General features: G+C 46.3%; 1 protein-coding gene across 5 annotated transcripts in view; it reads right to left on the minus strand.

Annotated features, from left to right (window-relative positions):
* Positions 1–18,580, minus strand: part of CSMD2 (CUB and Sushi multiple domains 2) — a 617,682-nt gene that overhangs the window by 87,984 nt on the left and 511,118 nt on the right. For all 5 annotated transcript variants that reach the window (XM_032246841.1, XM_032246839.1, XM_032246837.1 and 2 more), the window contains 4 exons: positions 14,763–14,881; positions 14,170–14,239; positions 11,843–11,959; positions 8,342–8,551 (listed from right to left, as the gene is read on the minus strand). In XM_032246841.1, the coding sequence (XP_032102732.1) occupies positions 8,342–8,551; positions 11,843–11,959; positions 14,170–14,239; positions 14,763–14,881 (516 nt within the window). The remainder of the gene's footprint in view (positions 1–8,341; positions 8,552–11,842; positions 11,960–14,169; positions 14,240–14,762; positions 14,882–18,580) is intronic.

Below are 18,580 nucleotides of genomic sequence, written 5' to 3' on the forward strand. Positions count from 1 at the left end.
CTGTCATGTACAAGTTTTTGGCTTTGGGTAAGTAATTCACCTTCTGTACGCCTCGGTTCTCCTGTGTATAGACTGATTATATTGAGGACTAAGTAGGAAAGCACATACATAGCTCTTTGTACAGTATTGGCACATGGTGATAGCTCAGTAAATAGTATCTATTATTAGTAATTCCATAGGAAAAGGAGGCTCAAGGAAGACATTGCTTAACTGAACCTCTATTCGCTGAACGCCAGTGGGGGTCAGGCGCTGGCCGAGCTCCTTTCATGTTGTGTATCTCATTGAACCTTCACAATCAGGATCAAGATCCCAGGCATAGGAAGCAGTGAAGGAAGGAGTTGAAAAGGGAGAAACTGAGTCAGTTCTTTCCAACTCTGAGAGATCAGAACCTCTCAGAAAGGAAGAAATCTTGTAGAAGTAAGTCAAATCTGTGGCAAGTAGAGAAGCTTTTCAGAGGGAGTAGCTGGGCTAAGGGATGTGTGACTGTCATAAAGCAAGTCTCTCCAAAGAGCAGGCAAGCTGCTTCCATGAGAGTGGGTGGCCCGACTCTACAGGAGATGCCTCCATGGAAGCAGCTGAGGCCAGTCCATTGGGGAGAGGCCTCTGACGGATTCCTGAGCAAGGCCTTTGGTTAATTGGGTCCACAGAACACAGAACAGCCTTCATGGCAGTAATCGGGCCCTCTCCACTCAGGAAATTGGCAGTGGGAGGAGACAGAACGTTCCTACAGTGGAAGTTCTCAGTGGAAGTAGTTGAGACCAGATGGATGCTCCTTGGATGTAGACGTGTTTCTTATACGTCATAACAACATCAATAATGCACATCTTGAAGCTAAAATTTCCTGAGCACTCATGCGGTGATGGTGGCTATGTCATATGTTTCCATTCAGTACCCCACAGGGAAGTCTTGGGGGAGGAACTGGGCAGGTATTGCTGGGAAATCATTGAGGTAATTGGGTGACCCAAAATCGAGCAGCCACATGGGTGGGGTGGCTGCCCCGCCCCAGGACAGGCCTGGGCCTGCGGCATGGGGGTTTGGGCCATTTGGCAATGAAAGTCTTAGCAGAAGCAGGGGGCTTTTGCCCCGGGAGGCAACCAAATGGGATGAGTTGGGTCTTTAAAGAAAGGCCCGGGGTAACCATGTGGACCCAGAGATGAGGAGAGAATGAAGGGAGTGACTGTGTGTGAGAAGCCAGGAACAGCCTTGATGAGAGCAGCTGGGCCTCTCCTACAGGAATCATCTCCTGTGGAAGGATCTGGGCTCTTCAAAGAGGCACTTCAGTGAGAGTACCTCTCCTCTCAGTGAGAGTACCTCGACACTGGGAAAATCCTCAGATCCTGTTCCACTGGAAGAGGCTTCAAAGGGATAGGTTGGGCATATAAGGCAGAAATAAACCCTAAGAGGAGGAAGCATGAACTTCCCCAAAGAAGGACTCCTCAGGGGGAGCAGGTGGGTCTGTTCTAAAGGGGCACACCTGGCGACAGTGGGAAGACACTTCCAAACAGAGTGTCATAATCAGGTAGGCACAATTCTAACCAAAATGCCATTACATTAAAACGTTAATAATGGTGATGCGTAGCATTTAGGGGACAATCGTATGTCTTGGTCATTTTGCTAAGTTCTTTATAAATAGAACCCTCATGAGGACGTGTGCTGTAACACACTGAGCACGTCAGACCGGGAGGCCTGGCTAGGAGCTCTCTATGCTGCCACTAACAACTTGATGGGAATCTTTACTCGAAGACAGAAAGGAAGACCCTAGCACAGGAAGTGCAGAGCATCAGTTGGAGGAATTTTGAGAAAGAGTAAAGCGTTGGACTTCTAAGGAAAGCGAGGGGCCATGGAGAGCTAGGTCCATCTGACAGTAACAGCCTCGGTGGGGACAAATGGCTCGTTTATGAAGCTGGGTCTTTCCCCAGAGGATAAACCAGGGAAGAGTGGTCAGAGCTTGCTTACAAGGTCAGCTCCATAGGGCAGGGGAAGGTGCAAATGGAGAGTGTGCGTTTACGGTCAGGGATAATGATTAGGGTCTATCACAAATGACGAGGCTTCTGTGGGAGTACTTAGGCCTCTGGCCCTAGAGACAGCCTAGCCCGAGAGGTTGGGATCGCCCCAAACGTGAAGCCTTAATAGAGGTGGAGCCCAAGTCTAAAAGGAGCAGGTGCCCCGGTGCCACGTGTGGCTCCACCGGAGTCCTTGGGACTGCGGCAGACGGGTGAATGCTGAGTGGGTAGCTGGGCCTGGGACTGAAGGGGAACATCCAGGCGAGTCCTGAAGGTCACATGCTTGTGGGAGGAGGGGCCCATTACAGGGTGGAAGCCCTGCTGGATGTTGCCGTGCCTCTTACACGTTGGGCCAACTCCTTGTGGAGGAGCTGGGTGTCTGAAGCCAGCTGCCCCCTGGCCTCCTTACACAGGGAAAGTCCTCAGATGAGGACTGGGCCTCTGGAGGCTGTGAGGTCTCAGCGGGAGAGACAAGCCCATCACAGGGAGAGACACTAGCCCAGAACATTGGCTTGTTGTCTGGGAAGCCTCAGGGGGACAGCTGGGCCCCTTGTGCAGGGTGGCTGGAGTGGGGGCATTTCCAAAAGTGGGGGCTGGGAGAGCAGGGAGAATGAGCCCAAGACCAGGCCTCTGAGGGGTAGTTAGGCCTTTTCTGTTGGGGGAGTCAATGGAGAATCTGACGTGGCCACACAGGGACAATCTTTACAAGGACAAGTGGGCTTGTCACACGGGGAGTACAGCAAGTGGTTGGTCGCATCACAGGTACTCAGTGGCAGGGCTGTGCCTGTTGTCTCGGGTGAAGGCACCGTGCACAGCATGGGCCCAGGGCAGCTGTCCCTGGCACAACGGTGGCATCATCATTCCTTATGTTTATAGAGAGGGAGGTTCTCAGGGAGAGAGTACTTGGGCCTGGCAGGGGTGCGAGGGGCTGAAATGTGTCTCCCAAAATTCATATGCTCAAGACTCCACTCATTGTGAATAAGACCTTATTGGAAATAGGATTTTTACCAAACTTATGGAAATTAAAATGAGGTCACTAGGACGGGCTCTGATCCAATAGGACTGGTATCTTTATAGAAAGTGGGGATTTGGAGACAGAGGCACAGGAAGAGCACCATGTGAAGATGAAGCCAGAGGTCGGGGTGATACTTGTGAGAGCTGAGAAATGCCAAGATTGCCATGAGCCATCAGAAGCTGGGAAGGGCCTGGACAGAGTCTCCCTCATGGGCCTAAGAAGGAACTAACTCTGTTGACACCTTGATCTTGAACTTCGAGTCCTAGAGCCTTTGGACAGTAATTTTCTGTTGTTTTAGTCACCCAGCTTTCTTATGACAGCCCTGACAAACTAAGATGCAGGAAAGCTTTGGGGGAAGGCATTGCATCTGTCTCTGAGAGGACATATTTGGGACCAAGTCCCTCCTGTGACATCATGGCCATCTGATGTGTCATGACCTGTTTGACAGGTACACACCTCCCACATGATAGGCACAGACATCCTTGGGCGAGGCTGGCCTCTGTGATGAGCCTGGACACAGCTTCCCTGGGTGTGTCAGCTGTGCTAACCCCAGTGAAGTGGCTCTGCCTGGGTGCAAGGCCCAGCTTCTCCTGAGGCTCCCTCTAGGTGACAGGCCCAGCCACAATCACCAAAGTTTTCCCTGAGACAGACCCCAGAAGCCTGAAGTCTCCTGCAGAACTGATTCAATTGCATCCACCTTGTAGATGCCCTTTAGGGCTTTCCCTAAATGATAAGCCCAGTCCCCCATCAGTATTCTTCTCTGGCAAGGAAGGAGCTCCATCCGTACCACATTATTTCCAGCATGAAGAAGTCAAGTCTCAGAAAGCTGCATAAAGGATGGTACTATTTACATAAAAAACATGGCCAAAAATTGTATAAAATGTTACATATTTTTCACAGGTATATGTAGCATATCTATATCCAGGCCTGGAAAGGTCACGCCTAAACAAGAGCAGCTGTTTCTGGAGAATAATCCTGGGTTTGGAGGCTACAGACAAAGAGAGCTTTGGCCTTACTTGTAAGGTTTTAATTTATTTCTTTTCTTATTTTAAAACAAGATAAATATGCTTAGAAATTGTTTGTGTAAACAACTCTATGCACACAAACTAATAAACCTGGAAGAAATGGATAAATTCCTGGACACTTGCCTCCTGCCAAGCCTAAACCAGGAAGAAGCCGAAACCCTGAAAAGACCCATAACAAGGTCTGAAGTTGAGGCAGCAATTAAGAGCTTACCACCCAAAAAAAGCCCAGGTCCAGATGGTTTCACAGCTGAATTCTACCAGACATACAAAGAGGAGCTGGTACCATTTCTTCTGAAACTATTCCAAACAATACAAAAAGAGGGAATTCTTCCCAAATCATTTTATGACACCAACATCATCCTGATTCCAAAACCCGGCAGAGACTCAACAAGAAAAGAAAACTACAGGCCAATATCCATGATGAACATAGATGCAAAAATCTTCAATAAAATACTGACAAGCCGATTGCAACAGCACATCAAAAAGCTTATCCACCATGATCAAGTAGGCTTCATCCCGGGGATGCAAGGCTGGTTCAACATACGCAAGTCTATAAACGTAATTCACCACATAAACAGAACCAAAGACAAAAACCACATGATTATCTCAATTGATGCAGAGAAGGCCTTTGACAAAATTCAACAGCCCTTTATGCTAAAAACCCTCAATAAGCTAGGTATTGATGGAACGTATCTCAAAATAATGAAAGCTATTTATGACAAACCAACAGCCAATATCATACTGAATGGGCAAAAACTGGAAGCATTCCCCTTGAAATGTGGCACCAGACAAGGATGCCCGCTCTCACCACTGCTATTCAATATAGTATTAGAAGTTCTAGCCAGAGCAATCAGGCAAGAAAAAGAAACAAAGGGCATTCAAATAGGAAAGGAGGAAGTCAAATTGTCTCTGTTTGCAGACGACATGATTGCATATCTAGAAGACCCCATCGTCTCAGCCCCAAACCTCCTGAAACTGATAAGCAAGTTCAGCAAAGTCTCAGGATACAAAATCAATGTGCAAAAATCACATGCATTCCTATACACCAATAACAGACTTAAAGAGAGCCAAATCAAGAACAAACTTCCATTCACAATTGCCACAAAGAGAATAAAATACCTAGGAATACAACTAACAAGGAATGTAAAGGACCTCTTCAAGGAGAACTACAAGCCACTGCTCAACGAAATAAGAGGACACAAACAGATGGAGAAACATTCCATGTTCATGGTTAGGAAGAATCAATATCGTGAAAATGGCCATACTGCCCAAAGTAATTTACAGATTCAATGCTATCCCCATCAAGCTACCAATGACCTTCTTCGCAGAACTGGAAAAAACCACCTTAAACTTCATATGGAACCAAAAGAGAGCCCGCATAGCCAAGTCAATTCTAAGCAAAAAGAACAAAGTGGGGGGCATCACACTACCAGACTTCAAACTATACTACAAGGCTACAGTAATCAAAACAGCATGGTACTGGTACCAAAACAGAGATATAGACCAATGGAACAGAACAGAGGTCTCGGAGGCAACACAACATATCTACAACCATCTGATCTTTGACAAACCAGACAAAAACAAGCAATGGGGAAAGGATTCCCTGTTCAATAAATGGTGTTGGGAAAGCTGGCTAGCCATGTGCAGAAAGCAGAAGCTGGACCCCTTCCTGACACCTTACACTAAAATTAACTCCAGATGGATTAAAGACTTAAACATAAGACCTAACACCATAAAAACCCTAGAAGAAAATCTAGGCAAAACCATTGAGGACGTAGGTGTAGGCAAGGACTTCATGACCAAAACACCAAAAGCATTGACAACAAAAGCCAAAATAGACAAATGGGACCTAATCAAACTCCACAGCTTCTGCACAGCAAAAGAAACAATCATTAGAGTGAATCGGCAACCAACAGATTGGGAAAAAATTTTTGCAGTTTACCCATCTGACAAAGGGCTGATATCCAAAATTTACAAAGAACTAAAGCAGATTTACAAGAAAAAAACTAACAAGCCCATTCAAAAGTGGGCAAAGGATATGAACAGACACTTTACAAAAGAAGACATACGTGAGGCCAACAAACATATGAAAAAATGCTCATCATCACTGGTCATCAGAGAAATGCAAATCAAAACTACATTGAGATACCATCTCACGCTGGTTAGAATGGCGATCATTAAAAAATCTGGAGACAACAGACGCTGGAGAGGATGTGGAGAAATAGGAACACTTTTGCACTGTTGGTGGGAGTGTAAATTAGTTCAACCATTGTGGAAGACAGTGTGGCGATTCCTCAAGGACCTAGAAATAGAAATTCCATTTGACCCAGCAATCCCATTACTGGGTATATATCCAAAAGATTACAAATCGTTCTACTATAAGGACACGTGTACACGAATGTTCATTGCAGCACTGTTTACAATAGCAAAGACCTGGAACCAACCCAAATGCCCATCGACGATAGACTGGATAGGGAAAATGTGGCACATATACACCATGGAATATTATGCAGCCATCAAAAACGATGAGTTTGGGTCCTTTGTAGGGACATGGATGAACCTGGAAACCATCATTCTCAGCAAACTGACAGAAGAGCAGAAGATCAAACACCGCATGTTCTCACTCACAGGCGGGTGTTGAACAATGAGAACACATGGACACAGGGAGGGGAGCACTACACACTGGGGTCAGTTGGGGGGGAAATAGGGGAGGGAGGGTGGGGGGTGGGAAGCTGGGGAGAGATAGCAAGGGGAGAAATGCCAGATGTAGGTGATGGGGAGGAAGGCAGCAAATCACACTGCCACGTGTGTTCCTATGCAACAATTTTGCATGTTCTTCACATGTACCCCAAAACCTAAAATGCAATAAAATAAATAAATGGGGAAAAAAAAGAAATTGTTTGTGTAATTAAAAATGAACTTTAAAAAACAAAATTGCAAAACTCTAGTGTGATCCAATTTTGGCGAAAAATATAGCTATAACAATGTGTATACTGAAAAATGGGGGAATATATATTGAATTGTTGAAACATATATTGAATTGTGTGTCTTTGCATAGGGTGGTGATAGGGTGGGATTATGGGAGAATTTTGACTTTCTGTGATAGGTGTTAAGGCCTGAATATTTCTGTCCTCTCAAATTCCCATGTTGAAACCTAATCCTCAATGTGAGGGTGTTTGGAGGCAGGGCTTTTGGTGGCCCACCCTCATAAATAAGATTAGTTCCCTTATAAATGAGGCCTGAGAGAGCTCCTTTGCCTTTTCCACCACGTGAGGACACAGTGAGAAGACGCTGTCTGTGAATGAGAAAGTGGGCCTTTACCAGACACGGAATCTGCTAGCACTGTGATCTTGGACTTCCCAGCCCTCAGAACTGTGAGAAATAAATTTGTTTATAAGCCACTTGGCTTATGGTATCTTGTTACAGCAACCAGAGCTAACAATATGCTCACAAAATTATCTATAGTGTTTAGATTTTTTTTTCATAAACATGAATTAGTATTGGGAAAAAAATCTAAAAATATTTTTAAAAATTCAGTAGAAGAATCTGGGGAAGGGGTTAGAACAAATCCTTCGGTCAGTCACAATAAGGGAAGCATCCAAGGGAGAAATTGGGCTTACTCAGGAACACCATCTATAGCTGCATAGATTGGGCACAATCTCCACATCCACAGGTGATGGATGGCCCATGACACAGGGGAACCTGAGTGTAGATGGGGCTCTTCCCAGGGAATGTCCCAGAAGGAGTGGGGCCTGTCACGGAATTCCACCTCAGGGAGGTAGCGCTGTGGTGAGTGTGGTTGGGCCTCACAGGAAAACCTGCCCCTTATGCAAGGCTTAGGGGTACGCTTGGGACTGTTACTAGAATCCTCCATCCTGTCATAGGAAGAGATTTGCTGAGAGTAATAGGGCTTGGCATGCAGGAAGGACCCTAGGGAAGTAATTAAGTTTATCAAGCCTGAGGGGGCATGACCGGCTGGACACCTGGGGATGCCTGAGAAGGCACAGATGGGCCACTTGCCCAGGGAATGCTGTATAGAGTGGGAGCCTCAGAGGGTGTTGCTGGGCTGCCACTGTTGAAAAGGCTGTGGGAGAACTTAAACTGCCAAATGGGGTTAGATGGCCTTGGGGGCTGGAGAGATCTGCCACCAAAAGGAAGCTTCCCTGGCTGGGCCTGCCACCCCCACTCACCTCTTCTGGTGTTCTGTCTTCCCCACACATGGAAGGCTGGGAAGGTGGGTGGTTGGGGCAAAAGATGGGGATAGAAAGAGAAGTGAATGCGGTGCTCCTTGTCCTTACCCTGATACTCCAGCTTGAATCCTGGCCGGTTCTGGGAGTGGTCGCTGTGGAAATACAAGGTGGTCTCGTGGGACGTGGAGAGGAGGGAGCTCGGAAGCTCGCTTCCACTGAATCTTCCCATCATGCGGCTGGTCTCATAGGGGCCGTTCCGGATTTCTATGAAGTCGTGGTTGGGCTCAGTGGAGAAGTTCAGGAACTGGATGTGAGCTCCTGGGAGCAAGACAGAGGCAGACAGTGCCCAAAGCAACATAGTCCTGCCTCAAGTGTGCTGCCTCATGAAAGCATCTCCTGCCAGAGCCGTGAGTCCCCTGCTACTGATTTCCCACCCAGCCAAGGCTTCCAGAACAGGCTTTGGGAATTGCCAGTCCAGCCAAGTCTCTCATCTTTGACAGGGCTGAACTTAAACGTGTATTATTCATTCAAAAATAAAGGCATCAGTCATTTCAGAGCTCCACTGGAGTTCATTTTATTTTGTTGAAAACAAAGTTCAGGGTCAACACTTGTTCTAATTTATGATTCATATGTCCAATATCAGCATATAGTTTTGCTAGACTAAACTTTTTATTTAAAAACAACACTGCCTATACTTAATCAAAAGACATGATCTTCAATACTGCTGTTTTCTAGAGCTCTTATGATAATCTTCCAAGGCTTAGAAGTATACACTGTCCCCTCAATTCCATAAAGAAGCCAAATGAAGATTACACTTTAGGGTCTTAGTGAGTTAATCAAGACCTTCTAGCGACCTGACAGGTTAAATACATCTAATTAAGTTCTTAACGTATGTATAATATACTCTTCCAAAAATGAACCTGGAAACATTGATTTTTGTTTACTGATAAGGTTTTTCAAAATAAGATCACTATGGAAAATGTTGTTGAAGAAATGTATTTACTGAGCATAGGAAAAGGCCCATGCTGCATTGCTAATTGTAAAAATCAGATGACAGAATAGTATGCTGGATACAATTCTAATTCTTGTATTATAAAATGTAGAAGAATATTAATTTGCTTGCTAAGAATATTTGCTGGGCATTTTCTGGACATCAGGGCTGTGCTAGGCATTGTACACGATAAGCAAGATTGAGAAGGTCCTTGTCTTTGTGAGGCTTACGTGGTAATGGCAGAGGACTAAGCCATTACTGATTATCGCTGCACGATGAGATTATAGATGGATTTTCATTTTAAAAGTTGCTCATCTGTATTATCTAATTAGCTCAGAATATGCACATTAGTGTAATATTTTTTTTGCATCTGATCATTTAAAGAATAAAATGACTCGACATTTAACGTTGAAGACCTTTCATCTCCTGCCCTGCTCCATTCCCCTCCTTCCCTCCACAGAAGCAAACACATGAATTTGGAAGATATCCTTCCAGTTCATTGTTTTGGATTCTTAAATATGTATCTGGGTTTATGTGTTTTAAACAGTTGCATAAACTATATTATACTGTACATACATTCTTTATTTTACATAATATTGTGGTTTTCAAGGTCTATCCGTGTTGACATACAAAAGTATAGTTCATTCATTTTAATGGCATGCTAATTAATTCCATTTTATGAATTATCCAACCACACAGTTCACACCCCTACTAATGAACATGCAGATTGTTTCCAAGTTGCAGATAATTCTGTGATGAGCATCTTTGCACACATTATCTGAGGAATCTGTGCCTTCCATTCCACTGCTCATGCATCATCCCCTTATACAGGAGCACTGCCAGCTGCATGCCCACCGAAGGGGCTCTTTAAGGATGGCAGAATTTCTGACGAGCTCTGCATAAAGAACTGGACTGTCATCGCCATCTAGTGGAGCAGCATGTAGCTGCAGGCGCTCTTTACACGCTGACACCAGGTGCCTTAGGAACCTTGGCCTAATCCAACATTAACTTGAAAGCAAGGGATCTGGGGCCTCTGCGACTGGACCCAGCAGTAGGCTTCTTCCCTGAAGCCTGAATTAGCACCCAGAACTTAGAGATGAAAATGGTGGCTGACCATAAGGACTTACAGGGAAAGCCACCTCATTTAAACTTCTGTTTGCCTTTGGATGTTGCCCTCCCCATCTTCTATCATCTGGGTTCTGCCCCAAGACTGGATGCAGAGGTATAGGGTCTCCAAGATCCTCTTAACGTCTCAAAGTCTGGAGTCTCCTAAGGCTGCTGAGGGTGTCATCGCTTTGCACCCCGTTTCCTTCAGAAGATGGTACTGAACAGAAAATAACATCTTTCAGAGGGTCACTAGGCTCTCTCCTCTCCTCCAACCAGATTTAGAGAAGGCCAGTTAGACTACTTTCTCCCAAAGGTCCCTTCTCTAATCTCTAATCACACTCCAGGCTGAATAATAAAGGATGAAATGGGTGATCTTCATTTCTGAGGCTCACAGACTGGCATTCAGGGCTGTGCGGGCATAATCGCCTTGGGGCATTTCACTCCTAGAAGCAGTGCAATGGCTTAGGCAAGGCGGCCCATGTGTACAGCCCATCAGTTCCATGTAAGCACAAAACCCTCATCCCGTCAACAGAGACACTGGGGTTAAACGACATTCCCAGTGCATAACACATGGATCACCAGCAATTATATTTTGTATCCACACTGATGCCCTCCACACCCTGACAACCTCCTACACCTGGCACAATCCAGCACCCCCACCCAAACAACAACAACAACAAAACCAAAAACCTTCCCAATACCTAGGCCAGCTGGAAGGTGCATGTGAATGCAAACTTGATTTCACATTGACCTTGGCTTAATTTAATTAGGATGATAAATCAGACATCAGATTAAAAGTACAACTTGAGGTCCAACTTGAGGTCCAGTCTCTGTGAGACAGATTTTTCCCCTTTTTAAAAACTCATTCCTGAGTAATTTATTTTTAATATCAAGTGATACAGTGTTAGGTATAACCTGAGTAATTTCTCAATAACCGTCCTGGATTTTAGTTTATGGCTCAAATAATAATGATGGCCACCCCTAGGATTTTTCTCCCCCTATATAGTTGTTCATCTCTGCCATTGGTCTTCATAAATGTATAAGAGGTCAACAGATGAGAAAATATAGAGGCAGAGTGCTAAACAGTCTTGGCCCAAAGTTGTGCTGGAGATTTTGGTGGACAGTAGTTGTTTTTTTTTTTTTTTTTTTTTTTTTCTTTTTGAGACAGAGTCTCACTCTGTCACCCAGACTGGAGTGCAATGGCACAATCTCGGCTCACTGTAAACTCTGCCTCCCAGGTTCAAGTGATTCTCCTGTCTCAGCCTCCCTAGTAGCTGGGATTACAGGCATTCACCACCACACCCTGCTAATTCTTTTGTATTTTTAGTATGGGTGGGGTTTCACCATGTTGGCCAGGCTGGTCTCGAACTCCTGACCTCGTGATCTGCCCGCCTTGGTCTCCCAAAGTGCTGGGATTACAGGCATGAGCCACCGTGCCCAGCTGGACAGTGGTTTTAAGCTCAGGGGCCTGGGCATAAAGCCTGTCTCATCTGGGGGTTGTAGAGACTTACCAAAGCCCACAGGCAGTGCTATTTTCCAGGAGCAGTCCATGTTACTGGGGTAGTTGCCTGGGAAGCCGGGGCTCAGGATCACCCCCTCCATCTCTTCCACTGTTCCCCCACACTGTGCTGTGACAATGAGATGAGACAGGGGGTCAGAACAACAATAAGGGGCATACAGGGCCCTGCCAATGTTTGAAAGCTCCCTTCAAGCAGCAGTTTTTAAGCTTTCATGAGTCATAAAGCCCCTTGAGAATCCGAAGGAATCTTCTTAAAAGACTATGTCCACGGGCAACATTCAGTATGTACATTCAGGAAGGCAGGTGCATTCCAGGAGAGACTAAGTCCACAAACCCCAGTTATGGACTCTTGACCTTGAGCATGCCCTTCACAGGTCAGTTCCCCAGTGACTGTGCAGGAAAAGTGAGAGAGTTCTGTGCCAGGAGAAGTCCGACCATTTCTTACCCTATCCCCCAAATCTCCCTCTCCTCATTGCCTAATCCACTCTTTCAAGACTGCAGAGAAAGGATGAAGGAAGGGGACTGGCATGCATCACATCCCCACCCTATGCCCAGTACCATGCCAGGCTCTTCTGAAATATATATTCCAGAGGGCAGGGTAGCCAGCAGGGGAGGCTCACCAGGAGCCCATCCTCAGAAAAGTGACTGTGATCAGCATTCCACAGGAGCTAACCACCAGGCTGTCTGAGTGACCCAAGGGCTTAGTTTAGAGTCATTTGAGGATGAGGGGCTGGGGCACGCCTGCAGTATGGTCGGTCGACATCATTTCTTTTCTTTTGTATCTTACGAGGAAAAGGTTGTGTGAACAGAAAGGGGCTAGCCTGTCTTTGAGACCTAGAGAAAGGATCATAGAAGTGGGATTAGCAGGTCCAGGCAAGTGCTTTCTGGGGAGAGGGCAGCTTGGCAAACAGACCCAAAAACAGTGCAGAGTGGGCTCCAGCCTTGACTGACTGGGTCACAATCCCATCTTCATTTCTGATGGGACCATGGGAAAGTTCAAAACTCTCCAGAACTTGGTTTCCCACAACTGTAAAATGGAGCTAGTGACTGTCTAATGGGGTTGTTATGAGGTCACAGCAGAAAGGGCTGCATTTTACTTGGGACAAGGCTGGCACATGTAGAAAACCCCTAATGAACAGCAGCTGCCATTAAATGAATTGTTTCCTTGGCAAGGTCTTTGTAGTCTCTAACTGGGAAAATGCCCTGGGCTTATCATTCACATTTCTGACCTGCTCCACAGATGCCTAGGCCCTACGCCCTGGCGAAACCACAGAAGAGAAATGCCAGTGTGCCTGCGTGTCACTCCCTCACCTCCATGCACTTCCTACCCCGAGGTCAGCCTTGAGGGGCACTTCACAGTCTGCTGGGCACCAGAGAACCTAAGGTTTCCATTCCTGACTTTGCCACTTCCTTTTTAATCCTAAAAGACTGGGATTTCCTGTTTGCAAACAGAGGGTGATAAAACCTCCCCTGAAGGGCTGATCTGAGGAAATACGAAGCTCCATGCCTAGCATATAGTAGATACTAAATAAACATGCTTTTCTTCCTTGCCTAACTGGACCAGAAGCTTCTGATGGGGAGACGCTGTCTTTTCTTGTGTCTGCTCATCACTGCCATAGCACAGGGTAAGGGATGAAGCCAAATCCTTGTTTCACACGTAACTCTCAGCATTTCTTTTTTTGCTCTGTCACCCAGGCTGGCGTACAGTGGCACAATCTCAGCTCACTGCAACCTCCGCCTCCCAGGTTCAAGTGATTCTCCTGCTTCAACCTCCCGAGTAGTTGAGATTACAGGTGTGTGCCACCACATCTGCCCAATTTTCGTATTTTTAGTAGAAACGGGGCTTCACCATGTTAGCCAGGCTGGTCTTGAACCTCTGACCTCAAGTGATCCACCCATCTCGGCCTCCCAAAGTGCTGGGATTACAGGCACGAGCCACTGCACCAGGCCACCCTCAGTATTTCTTTATTAGACTTGTCTGTCTGTCCCACAAGAAGTCACGGGGGAAGCCTAAAGTGCCTAAAAATTCCATCTTGGGTCTGGTTGATAATCTGGAGTCAGAACAGTCATCATCATGTTTTCAAATGGGCAAACCTCCTGTACCTTTCCATTTGGTGGGGCAGAGGTTTCCAAAAGTCATGACAGTGTTAAGTGGGAGTTTGAGATTATGAAAACATCAGTTTAAAGCTACTGACTTGGAACAAACCCAGAATATCAAACTTTCTTCTGATTTGAACTTGAACTTGATGATACACCACTGAGCTAGGATCCCTGGGAGAAAATGGGTTGGAATGAGTTGTAGAGTCTGGGTTCTCTTACCAATACAGAGTGGAGGAGGGTAGTTCCATCGCCGCACGGTTCCGGGCATGCAGGAGATGTGGGCGTGGCCCTGGAGGAATCAGGAACAGGGGTGGGCTAGCTGTCCCCATGGGCACAATTCTATGTACAACCAGGGGCCATACAGGGGTCTGGGTCAGGGGCCTCATGTTAAGGAACAAGATACACAAAGACACACAGATCCACTGTGGGATGGGAGTAAGGCAGAGGGAGAGAGAATTTGGGGAAGGACAATTATTAACAACCATTACTAAAGAATTCTCATTACTAGAGGTTTCCTTGTGAGATTCCTTTAATTACTAAATTCCCTGATGGACTTCAAAGGGAAATTAAATTTCCCTAAAGCCGAATCAAACCCAAATTTGCAGGAACACATTGGAGGCTGGCTTGTGCCAAATTGTTAAAGTCAGCGGAGTTTGTCTTTTGCATGAACAGCTCCAGGAAAGGATAATGGTACCTGGGGGACCTGGGGGCTGCTCCCTGTTCTTTGGTGACTGTAGCTCTGCTGGTGCAAGGTGGGCCAACCACATCTCAGGGGACACCTGTTTCCTGCTCTAGGGTGTCAGGGGAGGTACCTGGAGGGCATATCCCGGCTCACACTGGAAAGAGACCACATCATTCACCAAGTAGCGCTCGCCAGTCTTCACCCCATTACTGGGCACAGCAGGTTCCGGACAACTGCTCAGGCCCACCGCTAGACAAGACAGAGACAGAGGGAAAGGAGAATGGAATAGCCTAGCAAGTCAATGTGGCGGTAGGCTGGGATGATGTTGGTGGCAGGGAAAAGGAGTGCCTCTAATTTGTGCTTTTGCTCATCTCGTAGACTAGTTCTTCCCAACTCTCTTCACCTTGCAGCACACAGAGAAAAACAATATTTACACGGCACAGAGGCTCAACAGATTAAAGCCCCTTGGGGAAGGAGGGATCCCAGGGGATGCTGGCTGTCCTGTCCACTCACTGAGTTCTTAGCTAGGGAGCTTAGCTAAGGGGACCTCTCTGCATGGTATCCTCCCACATCACTCTGCTTTCTACTCTTAACTCCCCTCCGTCTTCCTTATCCTAAGGAGACAGACCCTGTGGGCTAAGAGAGAGGGGCTAAAAGAGAGAGAGAGCTCCCTGGGGAGAGAGAGAGGGAGAGGACACACACACACACACACACACACACACACACACGAGAGACAGAGAGAGAGAGAGAGACAGAGAGAGAGAGAGAGAGAGAGAGAGAGAGAGAGAGAGAGAGAGAAAGGCAAGAAGGAAGGAGAGCAGGGAGGGACATCTCAGCGATGCTCAGGAGCTCAGTTAGAGTCTGACTTTCCAAGACTCTGAGAAAAGTTTGCCAGCAGATAAAACTCTCCACGGCCTTCTCTCTCCTGTTGTGTTTTCAAGGTCAGGCCAGCCCCTTTCCGGGAGCATCACTGCTGGCCTCTCACACTTCACCTCACTCAGCTCTGGCCTCACTCAGCACCAGCCCCAGTAAAGCTCTCCCTCATCCCCTACTTCTAACCCAAGCCACTGCTAGTCCAGTCTGCCCTGCACTTGCAGGCAACCTGTGTTGCTTAAAATCTCTCCTTGAATCATGGGACTTCCTTGCTCAGTGATTTGAAGCAGGTCCTCATGGTCTATCATATGGAATCCAACTTTCTTATCCTGATGTTCTAAGGACTTTCATGATCTTGGCCTGGTCCCCTTTCAAGATCACCTCCATGGGATCTCAAATACACTCTTTTTTCTTGACTTTTCGAATTCAACCTGCGTCCATGTATTCCTCATTACATGCCTGGCATTGCATATAATGTTTTGCTAGAGCCATCCAGCTTAATCTTCCTCCTCCTCCTTTCTGCCTGTCCACACCATCATCCCAAGAGAAGCACTCACTGAGTACTTCCCATGAGCAAGGCTAGGGCTCGTGGGTGTGGGCATCCCCTCATACCCTTCAAGCAGGTCTTCACATCCCATTTCACAGATGAGGACCCAGACCAAGGGAGGCCCTGAAACATATCCTTAGTCAGCCACAGACCCAGGATTCAGACCAAGTCCAGTCTGACCCCAGGTCTGCCAAGTGGAGCCCAAGCCCTGAGGCTAGATGAGCTCATGTCTGACCCTGTCCCCTGCTCTCCTTGCTTCCCCTCCTAAAATGGTCCTCATCCTGCTCTGAATCCCTCCCTGGCTGCCTTCCACACAGCCAACAGGAGTGTAGCATTTCCCAGCACGGGGCTTCCTGCCTCTTCTGTGCTCTGCAGGAGTCCCTGTATAGGTGCAGGCACTTCAGATGCACTAATACGTTTCTGTGTCTTGCGGGGCTGGACCTGGAGGGCACTTCTCCAGGGGCAAGGGTCAGAAGACTCAGGAGGAGGCAGAGAGGTAGCTGTAAACGGAATTCTCCACCAACTCTAAAGTGGTCTTCTTCACCAAGGTGGCAGAAAGGGGAGGATGGCAGACTGTGTATCTAAGTGTGGCAGATGGCAGCCTTGGCCCTCCTGGAGGCTCCCTTGGGGGATACAGGCTCCCTAAGGATCCCAGTGCCTGCAGGCAGCTGGGGGGCTTATGGAAAAAAAATAGGGAAGGACCAGTCAGCCTAGACCACCGGCCACCAACCCATCTCCCATGTAGCAGCTGATGAGTCCTCATGCCACATTCAGAGATGAGACTCTGATAACCACCTGTGCTTTTTTCCTTCTGAGGGAAAGTCACATATAACAATATGCACAAATTATACATAATAATCAAGTAAACATCGCAATCTTGAGCGTACATGTGCTGAGTTTTGGCAAATGTCTGTACCTTTATAACCCAAACATCTGTCAAAGCCACAGAATGTTGCTATCACTCTGGAAATCCCTTCACACTCTTCCCAGGCAATTCCTGCCCTGCATGTGCTTTTAAGATGTGGGTGTGAAATCTGGAAATGAGAGCTCTTTGAGCCTTGTCCAAAAATTCCAGCAGCTGAGACAAAAGACCCCAAGGACAAGCATTAAAAAAATCATCAAACGGAGTTTCAAGAGCTTCATTTGTGATCTTGTCTATTTCTCCCCCTTCCTCTCCACGCTGCAAGTAGAACAAAACTGACTATTTAGTGGGGTGGTCGCAAGTAGGTAGATCTGCTTATTGCAAAGCCCTGCTTACTGTCCAGTGGTGGACAGAAGAAGAAGAGCAGAATGAGAACAAAAAGCGTTGTGGGAAGAAAAATGGAATGGGAGAAGGACGAGGCCAAACAGAAGAACGAGGGGACATATAGAAAAGTCCACTCTAATTTCTCTTATGCTGCACAGACTGATTTTATTTAAGCCATGCTTACAACAAAGGAAAAAAATTTCTTTTATCATATGTAATTTATTACTTTTGAAAGCATATTGCTCCATTTCCATTTAAATTCAATAAACATTAATTATGAATCATAGCAGTGGATATGACTTTTCAGTACCCTTCAAAGCCATTTGCCTCTACAATAGCAGTTAATTCTGTATCATCTGTGAGCTCTTTATGGATTATCCTACAAAATAAAATATAACTACAGGACCCTAGCTCTTAGGAATTCCAGTCTCCAAATACCAAATGGGAAGCTCTTTTCCCCCTAGCTCTTCCCATAATGTGGGGACAACACATGAAACGTTAGCTACTGAAGAAACTGCAAGTCCCCTTGGACAAAGAAAATTGAGAAGAGGTGGATTTTGCCTGAGAATGAGGCAGTAGAATGGCAAAGTGAGTTAGGAAGAATATGTATCTTTGGAAGGAGGAAGAACAGAGAAGATTCTAGGGAAGATTTAAGAACTCGAAACATTGGTTAGAGAAACAAAACTGGAGAGAACAGAGAAGAAGGGGTAAAAGGAAAAAAATGTGATTTAGTCAAGAAACCCAGGATATTTCACTCCACCAGGAGGGTGAAGCCTTAGACATCTGCTGGGAGGAGTCTCAGAGGTCCCTGTCCTACCCTGTACCCTGCAGTGGCTGCTTCTAGCTGTCCTGGGTCTTCCTTTATTTATTTATTTTTTTTTCCAGGTGCATGCTTCATTTCTTTCAGGTGATAAGCACCCTGGAATCCATTTAATTCTTTCCAAAGCAGCTGGCTAAAGTTCATTTTTTTTTTACAGACCCAGATGGGCATGTGTATAACGTACAGTTCTGACTCAATCAGGCATCTAGCACCAAGTGGATCTTCTTTCTGCACAGGCTCATGCTGTCACAGATGGTCAAGCCAACCATGCCTTCCTGCATTTTTCACTTCTCATTACAAACCTAACTCAGACAGCCCCTTCTGCAAGGCCTTACCTGACTAGCTTTAGCTCCTTTCCTTTGCACTTTATTAGCATCTCAGGTTTCACTAAAATGACTGTGTCCATGTCCATCTCTCCCTCTAGACGTTGTGCTTTTGAAGGGAGGGGCCTTGTCTTATTCA

Source organism: Sapajus apella, unplaced genomic scaffold, assembly GCF_009761245.1.
Source record: "Sapajus apella isolate SASKATOON/1434 unplaced genomic scaffold, GSC_monkey_1.0 scaffold62, whole genome shotgun sequence".
NCBI lineage: Eukaryota > Metazoa > Chordata > Mammalia > Primates > Cebidae > Sapajus > Sapajus apella.